Source organism: Zalophus californianus, chromosome 8 (assembly GCF_009762305.2).
Source record: "Zalophus californianus isolate mZalCal1 chromosome 8, mZalCal1.pri.v2, whole genome shotgun sequence".
NCBI lineage: Eukaryota > Metazoa > Chordata > Mammalia > Carnivora > Otariidae > Zalophus > Zalophus californianus.
The window spans coordinates 114,727,318-114,752,445 of NC_045602.1; the positions used below are offsets into that span (position 1 = coordinate 114,727,318).

The 25,128-nt window shown below is 51.8% G+C and overlaps 1 protein-coding gene across 2 annotated transcripts; it reads left to right on the forward strand.

The window, feature by feature from the left end:
• The first annotated feature begins 900 nt into the window (after positions 1-900).
• On the forward strand, positions 901-21,426 carry BPIFB1 (BPI fold containing family B member 1). Of its 2 annotated transcripts, none has more exons than XM_027622225.1 (16): positions 901-1,040; positions 3,497-3,653; positions 4,749-4,890; positions 5,578-5,685; positions 7,023-7,172; positions 7,893-7,998; positions 11,361-11,424; positions 13,175-13,260; positions 14,269-14,448; positions 15,289-15,342; positions 15,821-15,979; positions 16,439-16,506; positions 17,053-17,098; positions 17,996-18,059; positions 19,004-19,080; positions 21,273-21,426. In XM_027622225.1, exons 2-16 carry the CDS (start codon positions 3,539-3,541, stop codon positions 21,303-21,305), a joined length of 1,452 nt encoding a protein of 483 aa, XP_027478026.1. In that variant the 5' UTR covers positions 901-1,040; positions 3,497-3,538; the 3' UTR covers positions 21,306-21,426. The 2 variants fall into 2 exon arrangements, with proteins under 2 accessions (XP_027478026.1, XP_027478027.1); XM_027622226.1 differs by having other exon boundaries at positions 7,917-7,998.
• Positions 21,427-25,128: the final 3,702 nt, after the last annotated feature.

Genomic DNA, 25,128 nt, shown 5'->3' on the forward strand with positions numbered 1-25,128 from the left:
TTTAGGAATAAGTGATGGGCAAAGCTATCACTTCCTTCCCCTGGGTCAATTATCTGGACCTAACTATCATCATTACCTCTCCACAAAGGCCCACGCTATTACAAGCAGTAATAACAACAACAACCACCACTCACATTTATTGAGCACATACCCTGTGCTTGGACCTGCGCTCTAAGCACGTCCACCGTGCTCCTCTTAGCACACTGGCAGGTAGGTGCTACCACTATTCCCATTTCACAGATGAAAAACTGAGACTTGGAAAGGTTAGGGAAGGCATTGCCAGGGAATGTGCCCCAAGTCACACAGCATGCAAAGGGTAGAGCTAGGACTTGGACCCAGACGGTCCCCAGGACCTTGTGCATCTGCCAAGCTGTAGAGACAACCCAGATAGGTTTTGAAGTCCGAGTTCTGGTTTGAATCCTGGTTCCACCATTTGCTGACCATGCGAGGCGGGTTCCTCCATGGTAACGTTGGGATAATGACCCTGATCCCGGTGGGGACGAGCCTCCCCTGACATGAACAACGTTAAGGCCCGGGGCATCACCTGCCATGTTGTAGGTGCTTAATATCATCGTCACTGCTACCGTCCCCATCAGCGTCCCCCTGGAAGTGACTCTGTCCAGAAGGCAGGGAGCCCCTTCCACAGGCCACACTGTGCCCGGTCTGGCTCCTCTGCCACGTGCCCCCATGCCCCGCCCACCCCTCCTGCCGGCCCAGACCCTCCTTTCTCCAAGCCCCAGGAAGCTGCCTCCAGGCAGGGATGTGGTTCACCAGAAGCAACAAATATTTACCTTGGAGACCTCAGCCCAGCCCAAGTCCTCCCCAAATGCAAAGGGTGACTTCCCAGACTGGGGTGTGCAGGATATAAGGCTAGACTTCCAGATCCACTGTCCAGATGAGGAGAGGAGCAGACTAAGGACTCTGGCATGTCCAGATAAAAGTGTAAGAAAGGGGCTGAAAGCCTAGGACACCCGGAAGGTTCTAAGCTGGAGACACCTGTTGCAGTCAGGTCAAGAGCAAGACAGAGGCTTGGCCCTGAGGTAAGCCCCCTTAGTCCACTAGGACCCTCTGAGGTCAGGACCAGGGGTAGAGAGGCGCTCAGCCGCCTCCGCCCAGAAGACCAAAGAACAGCGATGAAGGAATTGGACTGGCTGAGTCTTTCCCTGATCTGATCCCAGTGACATAAACCCACCCTGCACACACCAATTTTTCTGTGCCCAGCCCATGCTGGGGTGATTCTGGGGACAAGGAAGAGTATCAGACTAGCCTGGCCCTCAGGTTATTCCCAGTATGGGCCAGTGTGGTACATGCTGTGTTCAAGAAAAGACCAGGGACACTGTGGTAAAGGGCAGTCAGGGAAAGCTTCCTGGAAGAGGTGGCATGCCAGTTGAGAAGCCAAGGAGAAGTTGGCTGGACAAAGGAAGAGAGAAAGGCATCCCATTGGAAAGGGGACAGCATAAGCAAAGGCCAGGAGGTAAGATATGACGTGGTGATTGTGTATATGGTGCTTGGATTTGGGGAGGAGACACTTTTCCCCAGGAGGCGATGCTACCATACGGTTGGCTCCCTGAGCAGCTCTGATCAGAGGACAGAGTGGTGTGCAAAGATAACAAAGGGCAAACAGGGTCAAGGTGCTTGAAAGAGAAAGACTATGGAGTGGGGGTGAGGGGCTTCCTGAGCAGAAGAGCAGGGCGCAGGGCACTACCCCTGTTTTCTGGCTTTGACTGCAAGGTGGCTCCTTCTGACCCCAGTATTAGTGATACTAACTGTCATGATCATAACAGCTAACACTCATCGAGCTCCTGTGGCTCATTTAATCCTCCCCAGAACCCTGTGATATAAGTCCTATAATTATCCCTTATTTTACAGATGGAAAAACTGAGGCTCAGAGAACGTAAGTCATCTGCCCCAGATCACACAGCAAGTGGTAGAGGCAGGCCTCCAGCTCGGGTCTATCTGACCCTGAGGCCCATGATAGTTCTCCTCCACTCTCAGTCCCCATGGCCCAGACATGCTCAGTGTAGCAGGCTTAGATTTCCCATTCTTCCAGGGCTCCCAGAGGCCATTCATTCATTCATTCATTCATCCAGCAACCATGTATTTATTAAACACCCACTGTGTGCCAGGCACTATGGCAGGTGCTTGGGACACAATGGGGAACCGCTAGACCCAACATGCCCCCCTGGAGCTCACAGCGCAGTCAAGGAGACAGATGTTGAATCACGATAGCAAGTGTCTCAGAGAGCTCATGATGCTCCTGCTGAGAGACACATGTCATCCAGATGCCATGTTTGTCTTTGGCAACAAGAAACCCACATGCTGAGCCAAGCAAGGGCTCAGATCTCCAGCTCAGCATCTCCCCTCCCTCCAAGCAGGACAGTCCACAGGAGGCAGAAGCTTCCCTGGAGCTTGGAGGCTGAGCCAGGGTGTAAGCTGGAGAGCTGGGGACCAGCTTACAGGGGCTGATGCTCTGCCTCACGGCAGGGACAGAACAGCCAAGGAGCCAGCATCCCCCAAGGTCCTCTGCCAGGAGGCACCCACAGGCTCCTTCCTCTCTCTGCCTTTCTCTCCTCGGCTCCAAGAAACCACCTCTTTCCTTCTCAAGCCTCTTAGTATCAGGCAAACAGCTTTCCTGCCACTTGGAGTCCTGAATACACATTTCCCTCCTGCCTCCAAACGTCCTGTCCTGGGCAGACAGCAGCCCCTAAGGCAACACTTCTCCAAGTGTGGTCCAGGGTCTCTGGCTGCAGGAGAGGGAAATCTTGACAGAGAAAGGGAAGTGTGGGCAGAGTTCTAAAGGATGAATAAGAGTCCAGCAGGCAGATAAGGAAGGGGGAAAGCACCACAGGAAGCAGGAAGAGTTAGGACAAAGGCACAGACAACAGGACAGAATGGAGTATGTTCTGGGAACTTCAAGCAGTTTGGAATGATCGGAACCTTATAGAGCAAGAGGGAAATAAGCAGGAGGTGAAGTTGGCTGAGATTGGACTACGGAGGGTTTTAAGTGCCAGACTCTATGAAGTGGGGCACTGCTTCATTATGCCCATTTGCCAGATGAGAAAACTGAGGCCTAGCGAGGCTAAGCTGCTGGTCCAAGGCCATACAACTAGACCTAGCAGCAGAGGCAGGACACAGACCCAAATGGTTGGCTCCAAAGCCCACACTCTTTTTTTTTTAAGATTTTATTTATTTATTTGACAGAGAGAGACAGCAAGAGAGGGAACACAAGCAGGAGGAGAGGCAGAGGGAGAAGCAGGCTTCCCGCGGAGCAGGGAGCCCGATGCAGGGCTCGATCCCAGGACCCTGGGATCATGACCTGAGCCGAAGGCAGACGCTTAACGACTGAGCCACCCAGGCGCCCCTCACCGCCCACACTCTTAACCACTTCACTTAAACAGCCTCTTCTGGACTTTGTGCCCCAAGTCACCAGGCATGGTGGGCCTGCCCTTGACCTCTCTGCCCAGCTAACAGGTTCCCTCACCTGTGCTCACCCCAGGTTCCTTCCCCTGCCACCTGCTGCTCACCGATCCCTAAAAAGATGGCTGGCCCATTCACCTTCACCCTCCTCTGTGGTTTGCTGGCAGCTACTTGGGCTGGAGCCACCCTCAGTCCCCCTGCGGTTCTTAGCCTCGGCCAAGAAATCATCAAAGAAAGTAAGTCTTGGGGGGCATCCTTCTCCCTCTGCCCCCCTTAAAAAAAAAGCAAATCTCGGTCACCCAGGCCTCACCACCATAAGGCAAGAGGGCAGGTGGAACAGCCCTCCACAGGAGGGAGAGAGTTCCCCATCACTGGGAGTGTGCAAGGCACAGCTGGGATCCCAGCTCTAGGGTGAGACTCAAGTGGATGAGTTGTAAAGGCTGGGAGTGCCTATGATCTCAAGACTCCGTGATTCTAAGATCCTCCCTTCAATTCCATGATTCCACTGGGCCCCATCCTTCTTTATGTCCCTCCAGAGCCTCCACGGACAAGGCTTAACATTTTGCCAGCTGGCAAAGGAGGAATAGTTACAAGTCCCACCTCCATTATCACAGAGCAGACGAAAGGAGCAACACACGGGGACTCTGGGACACAGTGCAGGACACATACCCAGGTCATCCTGCCAGAGGGCTGAGGGAGCTGGGGTATTTATACACCCATTCCCCTCGGTCATGGGCTGAGGGCTGCTTCCAGAGCTGCTTCTGGAGCACCCAGCACTTCTGACCTGCTCTTCACACAAGCCAAATGGGCTCTGGCTGCCAGGGGAAAAGTCCAGCAGGGACCAGAACCCAGGACTCCTGGCTTCTCCTATCTCAGCTCAGCACCCGAGGCTCTCTGGACAACAGGCCCATATGATGCGGGTGTCAGAGAGTTGTTAGCAAGTGGCTTTTGGCAGCAAAACAGTCCCCAACAAAGCCTTGTGTCTTTCCTACCTCTTGGCTCCAGAGAGTTTGCTGCTGGGCTGGTGGGAGGGATGCAGGCCCATATGCCCGGATTCCGGCCAATGCTCCCACAGAGGCTGGCAATGCTCAGAGGGGTGAATGGTCCCACCTATGCCCCCACCTTAGGCCTTATGTGCAAATGACCTATCTGGACCAACATCCTCAAAACCACATGTCCACAGTAGATGGTCAGGATGGAGCCATCCGTCCCCTGGCCTTATGTCCGGGTCGAGGCAGCCCTTGGTGATGCCACCTCCAGGCCTGAAGCCACTGCCAAGCCATCCGTCTCGCCCCTCCTGCTGGCCCCTAATCTCTGGGATCTGCCTCCAGGGCTGACACAGAAGCTGAACAACCACGATGCCATCGGCATCCTCCAGCAGCTGCCACTGCTCAGCGCCATACGGGAGAAGCCAGCCGGGGGCATCCCCATACTAGGCAATGTGGTCAACTCCATCCTCAACCATATCATCTGGTAAGTGGAGCAGGACCAAGCTGGGCGCTAGCTCCTTCCCCACCCCTCTGCCCAGGACACACTTGGCATGGTCAATCGACCAGTCAACAAGCATCAGTTGGTGTCAACTCTGTGCCTGACCAAGAAAAATGGGTCAAAGTCTCTCCCTCAGAAGCTCCCGGAGGAGTTAACAATAACCATAAGAGAGCGACACAGGAACCCTAACAGGGTGACCCCAGAGGAAGGTTGCCTGGGGAAGGACAGTGAAGGGGAAAAGTGACACTTCTCAGTGGAGGCGGCAGGTGAGCCAGTGACTCCATGCTCAGCAGGAGACAAGAAGAAAATGGCATTCCAGGGATTGGGAACAGCCTGGGCAAGGCACAGGGGGGTGAGAGTCACTCAGACCCCAAGGTATGGAACTGAGAGGTCAGTGGGGCCGGTCACAGAGGGTCTTCCACGTCAGCCCAAGGATCTGGAATTCATCTTAAGAGGCAGGGAGCCATGGAAGCCTGTTTAGCAGTGGTGGAGGGAGGGTTGGGGGCCATACCATGCTGGGGAGGAGTCAGTGGAGAGGGCTCAGGTCCAGCTGCTGGCTGGACACCCCTGGCTGGTCACCAGGGGAGACAGGAAAGAGTCAGGGGGCCAGTTTGGGGATGATATCAAGTTGAGAATGAGGCATGAATCTCATCTCTCCCGTGTCCCATCCAGGCTGAAAATCACCTCAGCCAACATCCTGCAGCTGCAGGTGGAACCCTCAGATGAAGGCCAGGGGCTGGCGGTCAACATTCCCCTGGACATGGTGGCTGGACTCAACACGTGAGTGTCCCCTCAGTCCGATACAGCAGGCCTGACAGGCTCATTCACACATTGCCCCTTTTCTCCGCACAGGTATCTGATAAAGAGAGTCCCAAGCAGAGGGAAGAGCATGTGCAAATTTCCTGAGGCAAGAGTCCTTTGCCCTGAGGCACTTGCTTTGTCCAAAGAATGTCAAAGAGAATAGAGAGAGAGAGACAGAGGGAGAATGGTGGGAGGTGAGACCCTTGTGGGGCCTTGTGGGCCAAGGTGAAGACTTGGCTTTTACTGAGTGAAACGGGAGCCACGGAAGGTTCTGAGCAGAGGAGAGGCATGATATGACTGAACTTTTAAAGAAGCCCTCTGCTGCCTTTGAAGGCAGAGAGGCCATCCAGAAGCACCTGTTATAATTTGGGGGGAGATGGAGATGACTTGGACCAAGGTTTGGGGGCAGGAAGGTGGTGAGAAGTGGTCAGATTCTGATATGTTTCAGAGGTAGGTAGAGGCAACAGGATTTCCTGATGGATTGAATGCTAGAGAAAGAGAGAGAGGTCAAGGCTGACTCCAGGGGCTTTTCCTGGGTAGGGTGAAGAGGCCAGCAACAAGACGTGAAAGATCATGAGAGGAACAGGTCTGGGGAGGGAGCCTAAGTTCAGTGTGTGTGTGTGTGTGTGTGTGTGTGTGTGTGTGTGTGCGTGTGTGTGCGTGTGTGTGTGTTAAAGACAGAGAGAGAAAGTGCTCAGGAGGGGGGTGGTGGAGCTGAGGGAGAAAGAGAATCTTTTTTTTTTTAAAGATTTTATTTATTTATTTGAGAGAGAGAGAGAGAATGAGAGATAGAAAGCACGAGAGGGAAGAGGGTCAGAGGGAGAAGCAGACTCCCCGCCGAGCAGGGAGCCCGATGTGGGACTCGATCCCGGGACTCCAGGATCATGACCTGAGCCGAAGGCAGTCGCTTAACCAACTGAGCCACCCAGGCACCCGAGAAAGAGAATCTTAAGCAGGCTCCATGCCTAGCTCGGAGCCCAACCCTGAGATCATGACCTGAGCTGAAATCAAGAGTCGGACACTTAATCGACGGAGCCCCCCACGTGCCCCCAGAGTTTGGTTTTGTACGTGTTAAATTTGAGGCACCTGTAAGACATCTGGCTAAGGAGTTGGGTATAAGTGTGGGAACTGTTGACATAGGCAGAGGATTTAAACCGGGACAGGAATCCCAAACCTGAACCCGGTGGGGTGAACCCCGGGGGGAGATGAGGAGAAGCCATCAGAGGAGCTGGGAGGTGAGAGAACCTGCAGACTGAGATAGACAGCAGGTTTGCTCTGACCTGGGGCTGAGACAGTGCGGGCACATCCACTCCCAGGCCCCTGATCAAGACCATCGTGGAGATACACATGGAAACGGAGGTCCAAGCCATCATCCGAGGGAACACCGGTGAGAGAGGCCACGCCCACCTCGTCTTCGACGGCTGCTCCAACAGCCAGGGGAGCCTGCGCATCAGCCTGCTGCATAAGTGAGTGTGGCCACCTCCCGCCGGGCTCCCAGCACGCCTGGGAGGGAAGCCAGGCGGTGACGGAGAACACTGAGGCCCAGAGAAAGAAAGGGACTGATCCTTCCTGACTCTTGAGCTGAGGCTCCTTTCAGGGAATCTGGGATGCCAAAGAAAGTTCAAGCCATCAAGGGCAGAAACAAGGATGGTGGGATTTCAGGCATCCTGCCAGGAAGTGGGGCAAAGATTTGAAGGTGGAGAGGAGCCGCATTCTTAGGGCCCCTGAAACCACCTCAGGCAGGCCTGAGTGGAGCTTTGGGTAAAAACATGCTTTGGAGTCAAGCCAATGCATCACCTTCATTTACTGTCCGTGTGCTGCTGGTGAGCTGCGTCCCTGGGACTCAGCTTGGAGGCCACGGTGAGGGGATGAGCTACAGCTCCGGCTGCAGCCATAAGCACTCAGAACATGGCCCGGCGCTCCCCCCCCCCCCGCCCCGCCCTTCTCCTTATCGGGAGAATGGGGAGAAAGGCCAACACCGTCGTCCCAGTCTCCAGCACGCATTTCTAAAGACAACCCCCAGCTTCGACTCCCTGAGAACTCTCTGCCACCATCCACACCTGGCTGGGGCTCCACTCCCAGCCCTTTCTGGAACAGGCTGTGTGACCTTGAGCAAGTATCTTCTTCCCCTGGGCAGTCTGTCTTCCCTTCTGTAAAGCAGCGTCATCTCTGACCCTTCCTAATAGCTCTCCCCTTCTCCTCTCCGGAAGACTCTCCTTCCTGGTCAACTCCTTAGCCCACAGGGTCATGAACCTCCTGGTGCCAGCCCTGCCCAAGCTGGTGAAAACTCAGGTGAGTGGCCTCGGGGCCTCTCGGCCTGCAAAGGTTGCTCCCCCTGTGGGGCTGGGGTGGAACTGCGAGCTCGTGCTGGGGCGGGGGGGGGGGGGGGGGGGGGGGGGGGGGGCGTTGCATCTCCTTGAGTGGGAAACTTCTGGGCCTGACCATTCTTTAAGTCGATCATTGAGGTAAAGGTAATGGAACGGCCAAAAGTCACGCAGGAGACCTTGAACAGTGATGTGCTGATAAATTATTAACAACTGGCTCTGGGGAGGTTGAGTGGAAGGAACCCTGATTTGTAGCACTTGCTACATATCATAAGTTTATATAATTTAATTTTTAAAACTGTCTGGGTTTACCACATGGCCTAGAAATTCCTGAAAATTTAACACTTGGCCCTCCGAGCTGGCTCTAGCGTACCGCTGTCTCACATCAACCTGCGGTCTTCAGGGGCCGGTCACCCCCCAGGCCCTGCTGCATTTATTTCTCTGAGTCGATAAACACAAGTTAATCTCAATTTATATGTCCCTTATATGTCACAGGGGAACTAAAACTATAACTTTGACCATTGATTTCCACCGTAAATTCCAAGATGGGTTCACCACAGTGGGCCTCCTGGGGTTCGAAACACCTTGTCAGATGACTAATGTTTTTTATAATAAAACTTTTTTGAATTGAAAAGATGATATAATAACTCAAACGACTTTGGAGGAAAAGTGCCCATAATCCTTCCACCTTAACTTGGCAGCCATTTTTTTCTTTTGTATATATATGCCTTCCAGTCTCCACCCACATGCATTCATATTTGTAAGCGGCTGTACTCAGTATCAATATAATTTGATATTCCTTATGTTCTATGCCACTGTATAGTATTCATAATTATTATAATAGCGGCATCATATTAGTACTTTACTACACCATTCCAGAGAGACTTCTAAAAGGAATCTGAAAGTGAAGAATTCTGTAAAATTTGTCTTTTCTTACATGAGACATTTTTTAAGAATTTTCTTTTCTATTTAAAGATGGAAGTTTCTTTACTTATTTTAGAGAGAGAAAGAAAGTGAGAGCACAGTCGGGAGTGGCAGGGGGAAAGGGAGAGAGAAAAACTCAAGCAGACTCCGCAGTACACATGGAACCCAAAGCAGGGCTCGATCTCCCAACCTGAAGATCACTACCTGAGCTGAAACCAGGAGTCCGACACTTAACCGACTGAGCCACCCAGGTGCCCCTAAAGGTGGGAGTTTCTTAAAGTAGGGCCCAGCTGGAAATGTTTTCCCAGCCTCCAGCAAAATCATATTTTAATTGGCATCATACTTCACTAGCTAAAAAATGTATTTTCCACTAGAAAATAGAGCATAAAGGGCGCCTGGGTGGCTCAGTCGTTAAACGTCTGCCTTCGGCTCAGGTCATGATCCCAGGCTCCTGGGATCGAGCCCCGCATCAGGCTCCCTGCTTGGCGGGAAGCCTGCTTCTCTATCTCCCACTCCCCCGGCTTGTGTTCCCTCTCTCACTATGTCTCTCTCTGTCAAATAAATAGATGAAATCTTTAAAAAAAAAAATAGAGCATAAAAATGCTGTTTGAAGAATATCTGTTTTTAAGGGTGAAAGTATATGAGTATAATGAATGATATGAGAAAACCGGCATTCCATTAATCACCATGGTTTCCCACCATGAGTCAGTGGATTTGATACAACGGTCATATGCATATTTTACGTGAAATGAAGGGAAAGGCATACCATGTTTAAATCTGTCAGGAACCCATCTAGAAAATGCCAAAGCCCTTTTCAGTGGAAATATGTGTGTCCCAACCCTAGCTGCACATCAGAACCACCTGGGGAAGCTTTTACAAACCCTGATGGAGATTCTAATGTAATGGGGCTGGGCAGGGCCTTAGTATCCCAGAGAATTCTAGCTGGTTTCCTGGAGGATTCTAATGTGTAGTCAGGGTTGAGAGCCACTGGTGAAAGTGAAAGAAGGGGAATTGTGAGAAACAATGCCAAGGTTGTCAGCAACACCTTTCCCATGAGGAACACGCTAGCCCTTGGGAGCGAATGCTGGGAGTCTCCGAGCCCAAGTCCTCCAACCCTGGGTTCTGGGTTGGCAGAGCAGCTAGAAGCAGGGAATGGGTTTTTCATAGAAAAAGTTAACTGCTCATAGAAAACTTTCATAGAAAAAGTTTCTCAAAGTGCACTGTCCTTTCTCAAGAGTAGCAGTGGGTGGTTAACCAGAAGATTCTTTCACTGGGGATATTGTATCTAAGACAAATGACAAAATCTCAGCACACTGACCTAGAAAATGGGCTGCCTAGAGCAGAGAACAAGACTCTGGGTTTTGGGGTGATTTTTTTAAGATTTATTTATTTGAGAGAGAGAGAGAGAGAGAGCATGAGCAGGAGGGGCTGAGGGGGAGGAAGAAAGAATCCCAGCTAGAACCCACACTGAGTGCTGAGCCCGACATGGGGCTCGATCTCACAACCCTGAGATCACGAGCTGAGCCAAAACCAACTAAGCCACCCAGGTGTCGGAGAACAAGACTCTTGAGTCCCATGAGCAAGTGAGTCAGAGGTTTAGCCTCCTTCTTAAGCAAAACAGGCGAGGCCAGGATTACGTGAGGCCAGGGTTTCTTACCTTTCACATTATCGACATTCACGTCATAGAATTCCTTGTTGTGGGAGCTGTCCTACACACTGTGGGGTGTTTAGTGGCATCCCTGGCCTCTAGCCACTAGATGCCAATAACACCTCCCCCAAGTTGTGACAACTAAAAGTGTCTCAAGAAATTTCCAAATATCTCCTAGGCAAAAGAATCAGCCCCCTGCTAAGAACTGCTAGCAGTTTTAGGGAAAGAAGAGCTCAGTAGGCAAAGGGATGTGTTGGAGCTAAAAACCCACAAAAGGCACAGAGATTTTTCACGAGTCTGGCTGGGTCTGCCTTGCCTGCCCCGTTCTAGAGTCTGACGTGCAGAAGGAACTCAGTCAACTAAGTCAGTGAATGAAGAAATTCATTCTCCATTTCCCTCTTATGGAAAACATGGGCTCTCGTGAACAGGACAAGGAGTCCGATGGGGAGGGCAGCTGGCCGGGTAGATGCCCCCTGGGCATAGGGTAAGGGACAAACCATTGCAAAAGAACCCAGGTGACGCCAGGGGCCGGGGTGGGCTCTGAACGGCAGGGATGGCTGGCGGAGTTTTTTGTTGTTGTTTTTGGGTTTTTTTTTTTTTAAGATTTTTAAGACACAACACCAAGCCCTCGATCCCATGGACAAAAGCCTGCCTGGCCATGGACGCATGGGCTCAGGCTGGGTGGGCCAGGCACGGGTCGCTGTGGAGCTGTGTTCTGGCCCCCCGATCATGGAGCCTCTGTATTTGTGTTGTGGCAGCTGTGTCCCGTGATCCAGGCGGCCTTTGAGGACATGCATGCGGACCTCCTGCACCTGGTGAGGGGTAGGTGCTCTGCTGTCTCCCACCTTTTTCCTTTACTGCTGAGCCAGCCTCCACACCCTGGCTCTGCCCAGGAGAGGCCTCCCAGGTCAAGCCTGAGCAGCAACTTAGCCCAGCAGCAAGTGCAATGAGCATCCATGAATCCCTCCCAAAGATGAGCAGATAGGAATTCACCACATCTGTGACTTCACAAGGACCTACTATGTGCAAGTTTCTATGTGAGTCAGATTTCCCAGTTCAAATCCCAGCTCTGCCATTGACTTGCTCTGTCACTTTGGGAAAGCCACTCCACCTCCTTCCCCTCCGTTGCCTCATCTGTAAAATGGGGTTTCTACACCCCTACATCACAAGATTGTTAGTGAGGATTATTTCCAGGGAGGTTCCAGGCACATAGGCGCTCTGCCCGCACAGCAAAGGGCTTACAAACAGGAACTGAATGGATGAACGAATGAGTGTGTGGATGAGACAGCAGTTACTGTGGGCTATTAGAAAAGAGAAAACAGGGGAAGATGCAAGATGTGTGCTCAGGAAGGAGACCATTTCTCCCTCCCCAAGAGTAGCAAGGTTGGGCGGACTCAGGCTTCTGCCCTGACCTCACAACTGTGCTGTGCTCAGAGGTCTCAGAGTGGGAATTAGCAGGAAGAAGAAAATGCTACCATCCACTATTTCGGGATCTGAAGAAGCTCACTAGAGGGTGACCAGGGTAGAAGGGAAGAGGAGAATGGAATCAGTATGCAGTGAGCACCCAAAGAGCTCCTACTGGGCTGGGTCTCAGATAACTCCATGAAGTAGCCCTCATTACCCCACTTCACAGAGAAGAAAACTGAGGCTCAGAGAAACTAAGTCATTTGTCCAAGTTCACAGAGGAAATTAGTGATAGGAGAAGGCTTGAACCCACTTCTGCAAGTTCCAAGTCTGGTGTAATTCATATATGAGCCGACTTAAATAGGGACCAGTCCTGCACAACCCACGAGGCAGGTATTACTATGGTATCTACCCCTATTTTAAGATGAGAAAATTGAGGTTCAGAGGTAGGAATAGAGTAGCCAAGGCTACTGGGGCTCGAACAGAAGTCTGTCTGGCTCCTGTGCTCCTCAGGGGCAGGGCAGGAGGTCTCCCCAGGGGAGCAGGTGGTCCAAGGATTCACTCCCTGCCTGTCCCTGAACCTATCTCTCCCCAGCCCTCCCCAATCTCGGCCCAGGAGCCAGGGCAGGTGAGACACCACTGCCACCTGGCGGCCAAGTGGGGAATCCTCAGGCGAACACGAGCGATCCAATGCACAGATGGGCGTGCACCAGGTACTCTGTCCTGGTGAGGGGCGCAGATCACGGTCCCCTGGAGGAGGTAGAGAGTTATAAACAATAGTTTAGGCTTGTTCCAAACCAAGACCTTGGCATCAGACCAACTGGGCTCAAATCTGTTCACAATATGACCTTGAGCAAGTCATTTTGCATTTCTGAGCCTGTTTCTCCGTCTGTAAAATGAGGGTAATAATAGGACCCACCCCCTAAGGTTATTGTGAAGACTAAGTAAATGTAAAGTGTAAGTGTAAAGGTTTAATACAGCACGTGGAGCTTGACAGATGCTCAATAAATGTCATTCTCATCATCATTCTCATTGTCAACATCATTAGTCCTTCTCTTCCCTACCAACCCCCAGGCAATAATGCAGCTCCAGCCAAAAGCAGCCCCCAAAGCGCCCCATCCAATACTGCCCTCCTCCCTCACAGAACTTTCTTCTTGTCCCCGAGCAGTGCCCGTTTCCCTCGGCTCTGACCGCCTGGAGTTTGACCTTCTGTCTCCTACCATCAGTGGTAATGTCATCCAGCTCGAGCTGGGGGTGAGTGTCATGGGACCTCAAAAGGAAGGTGGAGACACCACTGTCCTTCTCTGACTGCCAAGGATCAGATACCAGGATTCTATTTTAGGGGAGAAAACACCCCTCACGGTCAGGACACACAGGCTGATTTAGGAACTCAAAGGGCCGAACCTGTTCCATGTAAACCATCCTGATGGAGGAACCCCAGCAGGTGGAATCCAAGGGCGACACACAGAGCTTCGGCCCCAGTGATCTGGCCCCCGCCTCTGGTTTCCCCAGTCAGAGGCCAGCATATGCACTGGGGCTCTTGGCCTTCCTCTCAGGCGAGCCCCTGCCAAACCCCAAATATATGACGACCTTGAAACTAGAGTCCAGGATCAAGACCCATCCCTGGAGATCACACAGACCTGAGTGTCTCTCCCAGCTTCACAACTCCATGGCTGTGTAACTTTGGGCAAGTTCTGTCACTTCTCTGAGCTTCAGTTTCCTCATCTGTAAATGCAGACAGTCCTAATCACCAAGGGGAAGACAGAGTGAGGCTGCACAGGGCCTGGCAGGCAGCAGGAGCCAGAAACTGCCAGCACTCTGTGAAATGTGGGGCCGCACGCTTATACTGGGGCTGGGCTCCCTGAAGGACCAGGCGAACCTGGACAGCGGGAGACCCAGTCCAGTTTTCATGGATCCTTTGGGAAATGGCAGCAATCAAACATTTTCATCAATTTTGTTGCAATTTTGAATTTTCCCTTCATCCAAAGGGTTTGTGAGGTATACGAGAAGTCAAAACCTAAATGCCAAAGAAGACATCTAGGTTTTAAAAAATCAGACTGAGGGGTGCTGGTGGAGTAGATGTTGCCGGCCACGTGAGATCACTCATCACCTCAGGGAAGGCACTGAATCCCAGGCTAAGCTTCCTGTCAGCAAAGGCACAAAGGGAAACAGGCTGAATGGTGTCATTTTCTTCTAGGTCATTACTGGGTAAGTTTTTGGAGTTAAGGTCCCCAGCCAACTGTCTGCTTTGTGTCTTCTTAGGCCAAGTTGTTGAACTCCCATGGAGACGTGACCAAGTGGTTCAACAAGTCTGCAATTTCCCTAACAGTGCCCTACCTGGATAGCACCCCCTTCAGCCTCACTGTGAGGCAGGATGTGGTGAACGCTGCAATAACCGCCTTGCTTCCTCCAGAGGAACTCGTAGTCCTGTTGGACTATGTGGTAAGTCTCAGCATGAGAGGATGGGGCCCCCTCTGTGGCATCATGGGAATTTCCTGAATCAAGGGGGCTCAAGGACTGCCCTAAGCCTCTGAGCAGTAATCCCCTGTCAGGCTCAGCTTAAATCCCTCTAGTAATAGAGAGCTCACTCCCTCCTCTCAGACCCTGCCTCTGACATAGAGCTCTAAAGCTGCAAATTTCCTTGTAACATCCAGCGCCAGTCCTATGTCTGCCCTCTGGAACCTGATACACCTGCTTCCTCTACCAAATAACGGGCCAAAGGGCATCTTAGATAGTGAGTGGTCTAAGGTCATCTTAGATAGTGAGCAGTCGTGCCCCCCCGTCCACTGTGGGACCCATGGCAGACATCACTAATCAATCAGGATCCTCCTTACTAGTGAGCCTAGATGCCGATACGGTCTCGGAATCAACCCAGCACAGCAGACAACCACCACCAGTCAACTGGAGTGTGCCACCTCCTCTAGAGTGACCAATGGGGAAACTGAGGCCCAGAGGGGGAAAGGGGTGGCCCAGAGTTAGTATGATGAGAAAAGGGGAATGGTCACCGGCAACCACATTCATGACTATAGTAAGAATTGGCTCACGTCTCCATGTCCTCGGGGAGCGGGGAGCTGCCCAAGACCCACAGCCACCAACAACCTGCAGTAAAAGTCCGGGCCGGTGAGGACCCCACCCCCCACAGCAGTTGACACAAGGGCTGGTTTCCACCAGGGACAGTCAGACCCAGCCAGCTTTTCTGGGGTCCTGGGGATCCAGGCAGTGGGCAGCTGGAAGTGTGTCTCCCCTCTCCCCTCAGGCTGACCTGCTCTGCTTTCCCCTCAGCTTCCTGAGCTGGCCCACCGGTTGAAGTCAAACATCAAGGTGATCAGTGAACAGGTTGGTCCACTTGCCGTCTGCAGTGCTTGCTGTGGTCTGTCCACTGACCCCTGGGGAGTGAAATACGTGTAGGACTGCTCTGTTTCCTTCCAGCACTGGCATCTGCTGCCCTCACAGGGTTTCAGGCTAACAGGGCAGTGCGACCTGGATCAAGTACACAGAGGGGATTTCTGCTACAAGTGTGATGACAGAGGATAGATTCTAGGGGTTGTGCGGGCATTATGGGGGCGCCTAACACAAATGAGAGAGAGCTTCCCTGAAGAGAAGGGTATGCCAGACAGAGGGAGAAGCAAAACCAAAGGCTGTGAGATGGGGACAACAAAAATCCACTCCAGGATTGGAGAGACGGTGGCTGGAGCAGGAGAGGAAGGAGGGAGGCCAGGAGGGGGGCCAGGGGCCAGGCTGCAGGGGCTACATGGGGCCTGTGGGCCATGGTGAGGCACTTGGGAGGCATCCCACGGATCTGATGTCCTTCCAGGCTGCAAATCAGCTGGGGCGCACACAGATGGTGAAGATCCTAACCCGGCAGACCCCAGAGCTCCGTCTGGACCAGGGCAGTGCCAAGGTGGTCCAGTTGATTGTGCTGGAAGTCTTCGCCACCAATGAAGCCCACCACCCCTTCTTTACCCTGGGCATCGTGAGTTCAACTATCTGTGGCATGAGCAGCCACCTGGGGGACCCTCCTGTTCACTGTTCCTGTTCACCCCTCTTGCTTTCCTAACCGTTTCCACCAATCTTGTCACCCAGTTGGAGGCCCATCTCTGGTTCTGTGACTTTATTAGTTAGGCTCTTTGGGCAGACAGTTAATTCACATGCACAGATGGAATTGTACTCGCTCATATAACTGAGAAGTCCAGATGGTCTAGCTTCAAAAATAGCTGGATCCAGGTGCTCAAATAATGTCATCTTCACTCTTCTCTTCCCATCTGGCAACCTTGTTTTCCTATGTACTGCCTTCATCCTCAGAGAGATTAGCCCCTCATGGAAGTGCCCCAAGCTGATAATATCCTATCAGGTTGGCAACATCAGCTGGAAGAGCCTTTCTCCCCCTCTGCTTGACACAGTCCCTGAAAGAAATGGGCTTCTCTCATTGCAGAGAGCCAGCTCAGAAGCCCAGTTTTACACCAAAGATGACCGACTTATGCTCAACTTTAATGGAATCAGGTAAACATGTAAATCATTGTCTCACCTTGTGACCAGTGGGTTGCTTTAAAACACCGAGTGTTTCGAACCTCTGGGGTATGAGCATGGAGTAAAGGCTACTCTGGAACGTGCAGAAAGGTGACCTAGTCTGGACTGTCCCGCTTTGGGGACCAAACATCAGAGAAAGGGAAGGAAAGAAGAGTGGTTTTGCAGCAGCCTTGGAACAGGCTGACCTTGGCTATGGGAACAGCATGCCCAGCACCATCCCCTCAGCCCATCCTGGAGGACTCCAAGACAGTGGCAGTGACCGTCAACCCAGATACTGACCCCCATGAGCCCAGCCAGGAAGCACAGCTCTCCAGCTGCCTTTTGCCCCTCTGCCCACCTTCTCCACACATCCCACAGCACTCCTGCTACCCCAAAGGGAGTTCAGGGGTTGCAAACTGGAGCCTCATCGGATAAATCAAACCCTACGTTGTAGGTGCTCCTTAAATAGTTGTTGAATGAATGAATGAATGAATGAGCGAGCCTCTGAGAGGCCATCCTCAAGGGCATCTTCCTTTGCAGCTCTGATTGGATCCACTTGATGAACTCAGGCATTGGCCTGTTCAGCGTGAGTATTCATAGATTATCCCTGGGGCACAGGGGCAGCCCAGGATGGTCCATTTAAAAAAAGAGACATTGACCAAGATTTGCTTGGAACAAGGTCACCCTAGGCAGCCCCATGGTGGGCTGGCCAGCCTCCACATTATCAGCCACAAAGTCCAACCTCCCCACTCTGGTGTTTACTGAGTACCTACTATATGCCGGACACAGCTGAGAACACATGCGTACTTATAGATACACAGCTACACATTCACTTTTCTTCTGTAACATCTTGATTCTTAATGAGAAAACATATCCTTTCCCTTTTTGCAAATCTCATTTTGCTCATGTAGACTCATCTCAGTGACCCTGGACAGCCCCTTCCCTCTGGTCCTCCGTTTCCCCAGCTGTGTTAGAGTGGATCAGAGATCCCAGACTGGCTGAATCCTGTCTTCTGCCATGGTTTTTGTTTTGTTTTGTTTTTGGTCCACATGTTTTGTGGATTGTTTGTTTGTTTGTTTGTTTGTTTTGGGGGTTTTTTTTGTTTTTGTTTTTGGTTTTGGTTTTTTTGGCTAATTTTTAAGTGGAGAGGTTCCCGCATGAAAATCAGAACTTTGACTTCACTGGAGAAGTCAAAACTCAGGACACAGGGTGAAATTCCCTCAGGGCAAATTCAGCGAGAACACAGCAGTGGAGCCCCTGAGGGTGGGGGGTGCATCCCTCTAATGCTCCCCAACACCCGCCCCCATGCCCTGGGACTCAGGGCCCAGCAGGATTTGTACTGGCCCCGGCCTGGCTAGTCCCAGGAACCCTCAGCTCTGACTGGCAGGAGCCTGGGATTCCAGCATCTCCCTGGCTGCTCTGGCCAAGGGGCAGGGACTTTGGATCCTCAGCCAGGGTAACAATGCCCCTCTCTCTTTTACAGCCTGAACTTCTGAAAGACATCACCACTGAGCTCCTCGTCTCTATCCTACTGCCAAACGAGAACGGTGCGTCCCTTTGCTGTTCATCCCCCGTTCCCCTGGGCTTTGAGGGTGGGTGCTTCACTCCTCCTGCCTGCATCTCACTTTCCATCCATCCTCAGAGCCTACTCCAAATTCTACCTCCTCCAGGAAGCCTTCCCGGTCGCCCAACTAGAAATGACCTCTTCCATCTCCAACTTCCCTGGCCGGTTCCTTTACTAGTGCCAAAACCTAGGCGTGCAAAGGTGAACCAGGCAATGGCCCCACCTCACAGGGCTGACGGCAGGAGAGAGACAGAGGTGTAAACAGACAGCTAGAGCACACTCGAGGTGCCTCAGGGAGACTTGGGTTCAAGGGCTGATTCCCCTTCTTGTTGGCTACCTGGCCTTGAACAAGCTGCCTTATCATGCTAACTCAGTTTCTCCATCTGTAAAACGGGAAAATAAAAGTACCTTCCTCCGGCACATAAAGGAGACGATGTTTATAAGGGGCTGAAGGAGGAGCCTGGCACAGTTGGGTCTCAACATCTCTTAACCATTGCTGATGTTTGCGTTGTTATTTGTGTTACTAGTGGAGGAAGCTGACAGAAATGGTAGACGTAGTCTAATTAAGCCCCCGGTTGTGGGGGTGGGGAGAATTAGTAACCTACGCCAACTGCATCTTTTTCACTTATTTTACTAGAGTAGGAAATCTCAGTGTATAGACACCTCTGTTGTGAATGACAGGAGCCCCTGATGGTTCTTTAGCAGAAGTGTGAGAGGAGTGAGGGGTGCCCTTAGGAGCGGCCAGCAGCTCGTGCTGGAAGCACAGGGCAGGGAGATGAGGCTGGGGGGGGTGCTGGGGCCAGAGGGCAACTGAGCAGAGGCAGGAGGGACAGTCCAAACTGGGTGTGCTGGGCCCCGAGTTCCCTGCCCATGTCTGCTCAATCCCACCCCAAGCCCAGCGGTCTCTGACCACATTTATTATTTCAGGCAAATTAAGATCTGGGATCCCAATATCGATGGTGAAGGCCTGGGGATTCAAGGAAGCTTCATCCTTTCTTACCAAGGTGAGTGGTGTTAAACGTCCTGCCCCAGGGAAGGCACAGTTGCTGGGGGAGTTCTGGGCTGGGAGGCAGGGCCTGCACTCCAATGCTGACCCAGCCGGTCACTCATGGGGGGGCTCTGGACCAGCCCCTTCTTTTCTCTGGACCTCACTTCCTCATGACTGTCCTAGCCTGGGGAGCATTCCCCTCCAGCCCTCCCCAGTCTACCTGTTATTCATTCATTCACTTGTTCCTTCATTTAGTAAGGCCTGGCCCACAGTAAGTGCTCAAGAGACGGTCGCTGAGCATCGACCCTCCTTGACAGCTGCTAGGGAGGGGGGCTGTAGCAGCATCACTCCCACCCCCCAAATATTAGCATTAATAGTACTCAATAGCCCATCATCGTTTTGTGCCACTGAACAGCATCTTGTTCAGTCTTCACACCCATCGATGTGGCAGATCCTGCTGTAATCCCCATTTTACGGAGAGGGAAACTGAGACTCAAAAATGGCAAATCCACTTCCAAGGACACGCATGCATTAGGTGGCAAAGTTGGGATTCGCACTCCGCACCTGCCCTCATAACACCTGCTTTGGGCCCCAACTTCTGCAGGAGCCAATGACAGTGAGGTTGGGCCCGTCTCAGTCAGCCAGCCAGCAGGTATTTGCTAAGCACCTGCTATATACCAGGCACCAACCACAACAGTGAAAAAAACCCCTACCTTCTTGAAGTTTCTAGTCCACTCTAGGTAGGGGAGACACTGAAAGTAGAATTGTTTAGAATTAAGAAAACCCACAGGTGATTGCCTACCCTTCCATGGCCAAGGTGTCCAACCCAGGACAGAAGGCACTTTGGGCCAAACTTTAATTCGTATTAGTCCTGATTTGCCCAAAGCTGTGGACTGGTATCACTGACTTCCTGAGCTGTTTTGTTCTGGAGAAATTCAGAGAGGAAAGGAAGTCTCAAAAATGCCTCCCCACACCACGAGGTCACATTTGGTGGAAGGGTAGGAGGCTTTGTTAACTAGCTTCAAGGGCAAGTCGATGTATGACTTAATATCAGTGGCCCACTCTCAAAATCTGTGTCCACCCTTCAGCTGGCTGTGATGGAGAATAATGAGAACAGTGCTGTGGACAGTACAGAGAGAGGCTGAAAGTCAAGACTCGGGAACCAGAGCACCACTGCAATCCCGGCTCTGCCTCTCTCTAGCCATGACCTCAGGCAGGTCCTCTGGCCTGAGCCCAGCTTCCTCCTCCGTAAAACCCAGCTGCTGTATGAATACATGGGTCATACCCTAATGGACTACATTACAATGATCCAGTTATAATATAAGCATTTTATCTAAAATACATGGTACACTTGATTCATGTTGGATGGACAAGTATCCATACAACTGGATGGCTAGAGCTTGGTTTATTTCACATATCTCTTATGAAGGGGCATTTAGCTACTTTCCTCCATTTTTTTTTTTTTTTTTTTTTTTTTTTACTCAGCTTGCATTGCATAATCCATCATTTGCACTTTGGGTTGGAAAGGTATCCTGTCATTCTTTGGATCTGTTCCCAAGTTTCCTGTTTTGCTCTGTTCATTTATTTTGAGTTAGCAGCTCATTGATTTCCTTTTTATAGCTTTGTAATATATGTTTTAAAAGCTAGCTGAAGGAATGAATAAATGGACAGATATGAGATAAAACAAGTATGGTTTAGATAGAGCTAATGGTAGAATCTAGATGCTTAGTATACAAGTGGTCACCGGGAAATTCTTCCCACTTTACTCTCTGTTTAAAAATTATCATAATAAAATATTGGGGGAAATCTAATAGGTTAAGTTCCTTGCATCACACTTAGGTTCAAAAAAAAAAAAAAAGCAGAGCGTTGTTATTAAAAAGTTAGCTGTCTGGGGCCCAGTGAATACAGCCAGGAATCTGCATTTTATGAAACCTCTTGGGGAGTTTTGGCGATCAGCTGGGCTTGAGGACAACGGTCCTACACAATCCCCTCCTCTGCATGCAGATACTTTACCTGTACCCCAGACCCCTGCACCGCCTCACTGTTCACACACACACTCTACTCCTCTGACCCTTCCAAGAATTCTATGTGAGTGAGTTCAAGGTCATGATCCCCAGGTCCAGTGGCCACCCTGTGGAGGACCACCAGCATAAACCACATCAAGGCAGGAGGTAAAACACTGAATTTACTTTTTTCCTCCAACTCCAGGATTCCCTTGTGGTCACCCCAGCCACCTCGTAGACCGCAGGACTGCTCTCCTCTCTCCCATGAAGACTTGGATGGTGGCCATCCAGGGTAGGCTGGGTGCCAGAGGGAGTATGTAGACCGTCTCTCTCTGCAATAAATAAATACTTGTCTGTGACTCCCACAGTCTGGAATGTATCTTTGTCCTAACTCAGGAGTCATTTTGCCTCTGGCAGGCTTGGGAACTGGACATCCAAGCCATATCTGGGTCATGTTTAGGCACCTCTGAGCCAATCTGGGCCATGCCCGAGCTATGTCTGGGCCATATACGGACTATATATATCCAGGGTCGTGGCTGCCTCTCTGGGCTTCAGGAATAAGAAAGCCAATTGTGCCCACCTACCTTCTGTGTCAGCCTCAATAGCACCTAGTGTGAGACAACCTCGTGGGGGGGGGGGGGCACATGTTTTGTTGATCTAGATAGTGTGGTGACTTGAGGGCTCTCGGAACAGGGTGACTCTGGAGGCAAATGAACTAGGCTTTGAGTTCTGGCATGACCCCTCAAGAGTAGTTTGACCCTGGGACGTGGCTTCCCCTCTGTGGGCCTCCCTTTCCTCCTCCATAAAATGGGGATAATCGTAGTCCCCACCTTGGAGGAGGCAAGGGGATGAAGATGAAATGAGACAGCAGGGTTCCCGGCACATGCGAGGTACCCGGATAATATCATCTGTGGGTGATGTCATTGTCACTGTTATTACCTGGCCTTCACGATGTCAGGCCTTATCACTAAAGGCCCTTCCCACTTCGACAGTCATTGTTTCCTGGCCTCCCTGAACCCGGCAGTTTCAGGACAAACAACAGGGCCCCTGTTCTCCAGACTCCGGGCCTGCCCCAGTACACAGAGCCCTTCAGTTACACAAGGGTCCACAGGAAGGGACAGCTGGGTGTTTCAGGAAAAGGCATGACCCAGCTTCAGGGCATAAACTGGCATAAGAACAGGTGACAGCCTGGGAATGCAGCCAGGAAGGAGCTTCTCCCGTCTACCAGGCATGGGCTAGGCCGAGAGGGACACAGAAGGGACAGGACAAGCCCCTGCACAAGGTGCTTACATAAGGCCGGCCAACACTTATGGGGCCAGGCCCCATGTGGCAGCGTCCCCACGCATCCCCGACTCCCAGACACACTTTGCCGTCGACATCCCCACACATCACATTCCATTATTTTCCTAAATCATAACTGAGTCTGGATTTGAACCCTCTCTCACCACGGAGATGAGAAAGCCAATCTCCCCCATGTCGGTCGGTGGCAGTTCCCTTCTGGCTCCCTAGGGTTCTATGAGGGTCTGAGGGGAAGGGGCGCTTCCAGGATCCTGGAAGATGGGGCAGGGCCTCTGTCTTTGGTTCCATCTTCTCCAAAACAGCCGTGGCTCCTGGGTTCCAGCCACCCATGATCTCTTCCTGGAGGAGGGGCATCCTGGAGGTTGGTGGATAAAGAACTTGTTTCCTCACCCGCTGGGGCAGGGGAGCAACTCCACGCTGGCTCCCACAGCACCCCACAGGACCAAGCCCATGGAGGTCACCTGCTTACTAACACACCCTTAAGGGCCAGCTCCTTCTGGCCTCTCTTTCCCCCTCTACCGGCATCTCCCGGGATCACCTCTCGGTCTCCCTGGGTGCAGGCAGCAGTCAATGAAGGAGGCCGCGCCCGCTCCCAACAGGGGCACCAGGATCCCCACGTAAGAGGACCCTTGCACAGCGAATTTCCCTTTCACTGGGTAGCCAGTCCCTTCCCTGGGCCCTGATTTCAAATCCTACTTTTGCCATGGAGGACAAGCTGTGTGACCTTGAGCAAATCACTTAACCTCTCTTAGCCTCAATGTTCTCCTCTCTAAGATGGAAATTAAAATAGGTAGCTTTTTTGAACCCTTCCAATGGATCAGGCCCTGTGCTGACATCTATATGAGTTACCTCAATGAATCTTCACAAATACCACAAAGACATACGTGGGTTTATTATTCCCACTTTACAGACATGAAAAGAAGAAAAAATAACTTGCCCACAGTTACACAGCTACTGAGTGACGGTGGGCATTTGAACCCAGGCCTGTCTGGCTGCTGAGGCATGGCACGGAACCATGTATGGAAAGGGCTGGCTCTACCACTTGCCTGCTCTCCTCCACACACCCCCAACACACTCCCTTACTCGCTTAGGTTCTGAGACTGCCAAATCCTGTATTGGGAGCTTCCTCGGCTCTCTCCCAAGAGCTGAAGGACCTGCCCCAGGCTCCGCACCTCTGATGTCATTCCTAAGGGAAAGGACCCACCCCCAAACCCACAGAGCCCCCACCCCCCCTTCCCCGCTGAGGTCTGTTGGCCCTGGGCCCAGTGCCTGCCCCTCAGGCCTCAGTGATGAGAAACCCCTTGCCGCCTGATACCAAGGGGACCCCTTCCTCCACTGAAGAGCTCCTCTGAGCACGAGCCCCGGCCCCACCCAGCCGGGCTTCCAAGTTCAGGTTATAAAAGTTGTGCCTTTCTGCGAGGCTGGAGACAGAGATCAGGGAGATGCCGGGCAATCCTGTGATTGGAGAGGTAAGGACAAGGAGGGCACTTCTCAAACGTTTCTTGAGCACCTACAAGAATGTGAAGTGATGCACAGGTTTTTAGTGGTTCAAATCCAAGCTCTGCCACCTGTGTGACCCTGGGCAATTCGTCTTTCCTCTCTGAGCCTCAGTTTTGTCATCTGTAAACTGGACTTGCGATCCGTGATCCCAGACCATTGTGGTGGGGACTCAGTGATGTGACGAAGCTTTTCAACATTCTTGGCATGGTGCCTGCCCCATAGTAAGCACTCAAGTAGAAGCTGGGGCTGGTAGGGATAATTTAAGGCAAGAGGGGGAGAGAGCTGGGAGACGGTGTGATGTACGAAGGGCAGGAAGGGAGGGGAGACCCGACTTGGGTGAACTGATTGAGAAAAGTGCCAAAATAGGGACCGACTAAACTCTGGTGGGATGAATCGTGGGTGAATTTCAGATCAGCCTGGAAGCAAAATACGAATATTTAATGCCATGAGAACAAATTTTCCAGTCGAAAACTCACATATGCAAATGAACAAATATATTTTTTATTACCCAATGTAATCACTGTTCTGAGCTCCTATGACACCAAGCAACAAAAAATTGGATGCTACTAATTCCAGGCATTGGCAGGATTTTCTCGGGTACTGCAGAATAGGCTCAGCCTTTGGGGGCCTCCTGTCCTCACTCAGGGGCAGCATTTATACTCTGGGTGGCTGCTTCATGGGCACAGCATGTGGGGGGCTGGGGAGCACACCTCGGTGGGCCCTGCTAATGGTCTCTGCACACAGTTCCAGAGGCTGCATCTGCTGGGGACACCCCCTTGCCCACCCGGAGGGCCCCCTGCCTGCGGGCTCCGGGGTCCCGACTATGTCCTTTGGCCACCTGGGCAGGGCTGAAGTTCAGCTATAAGAACCTGTACAAACATCTTGGTGGAAATACTGAAATATTTCCCTATGCTTATCCCCATTTTACAGATAAGAACACTGAGGCACAGAGAGGTCAAGTAAGTTGCTTAGGGTCACACAGTCAGGAAGTAGCAGAGCCTGGATTTGAAAGCAGTCCACACGATTCAGAAGGGCATTCCAGGAAGAAGGAACCAAAAGCATTAGTGTGAGGTGGCGAGGGGTGCAGGCGGTGTTCAAGGATGAGCAGATCTGGAGCTAGGGGGAAAGGCAAGGAGAGGAAAGCTGGAGAGAGGTTCTAGGGGAGGCAGAGCTAGGAGACCCTATACAATGGGTCCCCAGTGGGCACATGGAGGTGGCCACTGGGGTTCCCAATTATATGTCCACAGGTCCTGACTGGAAGG

Bases quoted from the DNA above. Each gene is read 5' to 3' on its own strand.
- BPIFB1 (XM_027622225.1), top strand. From the start codon at position 3,539: ATGGCTGGCCCATTCACCTTCACCCTCCTCTGTGGTTTGCTGGCAGCT. The intron at 3,654-4,748 runs GTAAGTCTTGGG...ATCTGCCTCCAG, and splicing joins CCAAGAAATCATCAAAGAAA to GGCTGACACAGAAGCTGAAC. The intron at 7,999-11,360 runs GTGAGTGGCCTC...GTGTTGTGGCAG, and splicing joins CCAAGCTGGTGAAAACTCAG to CTGTGTCCCGTGATCCAGGC.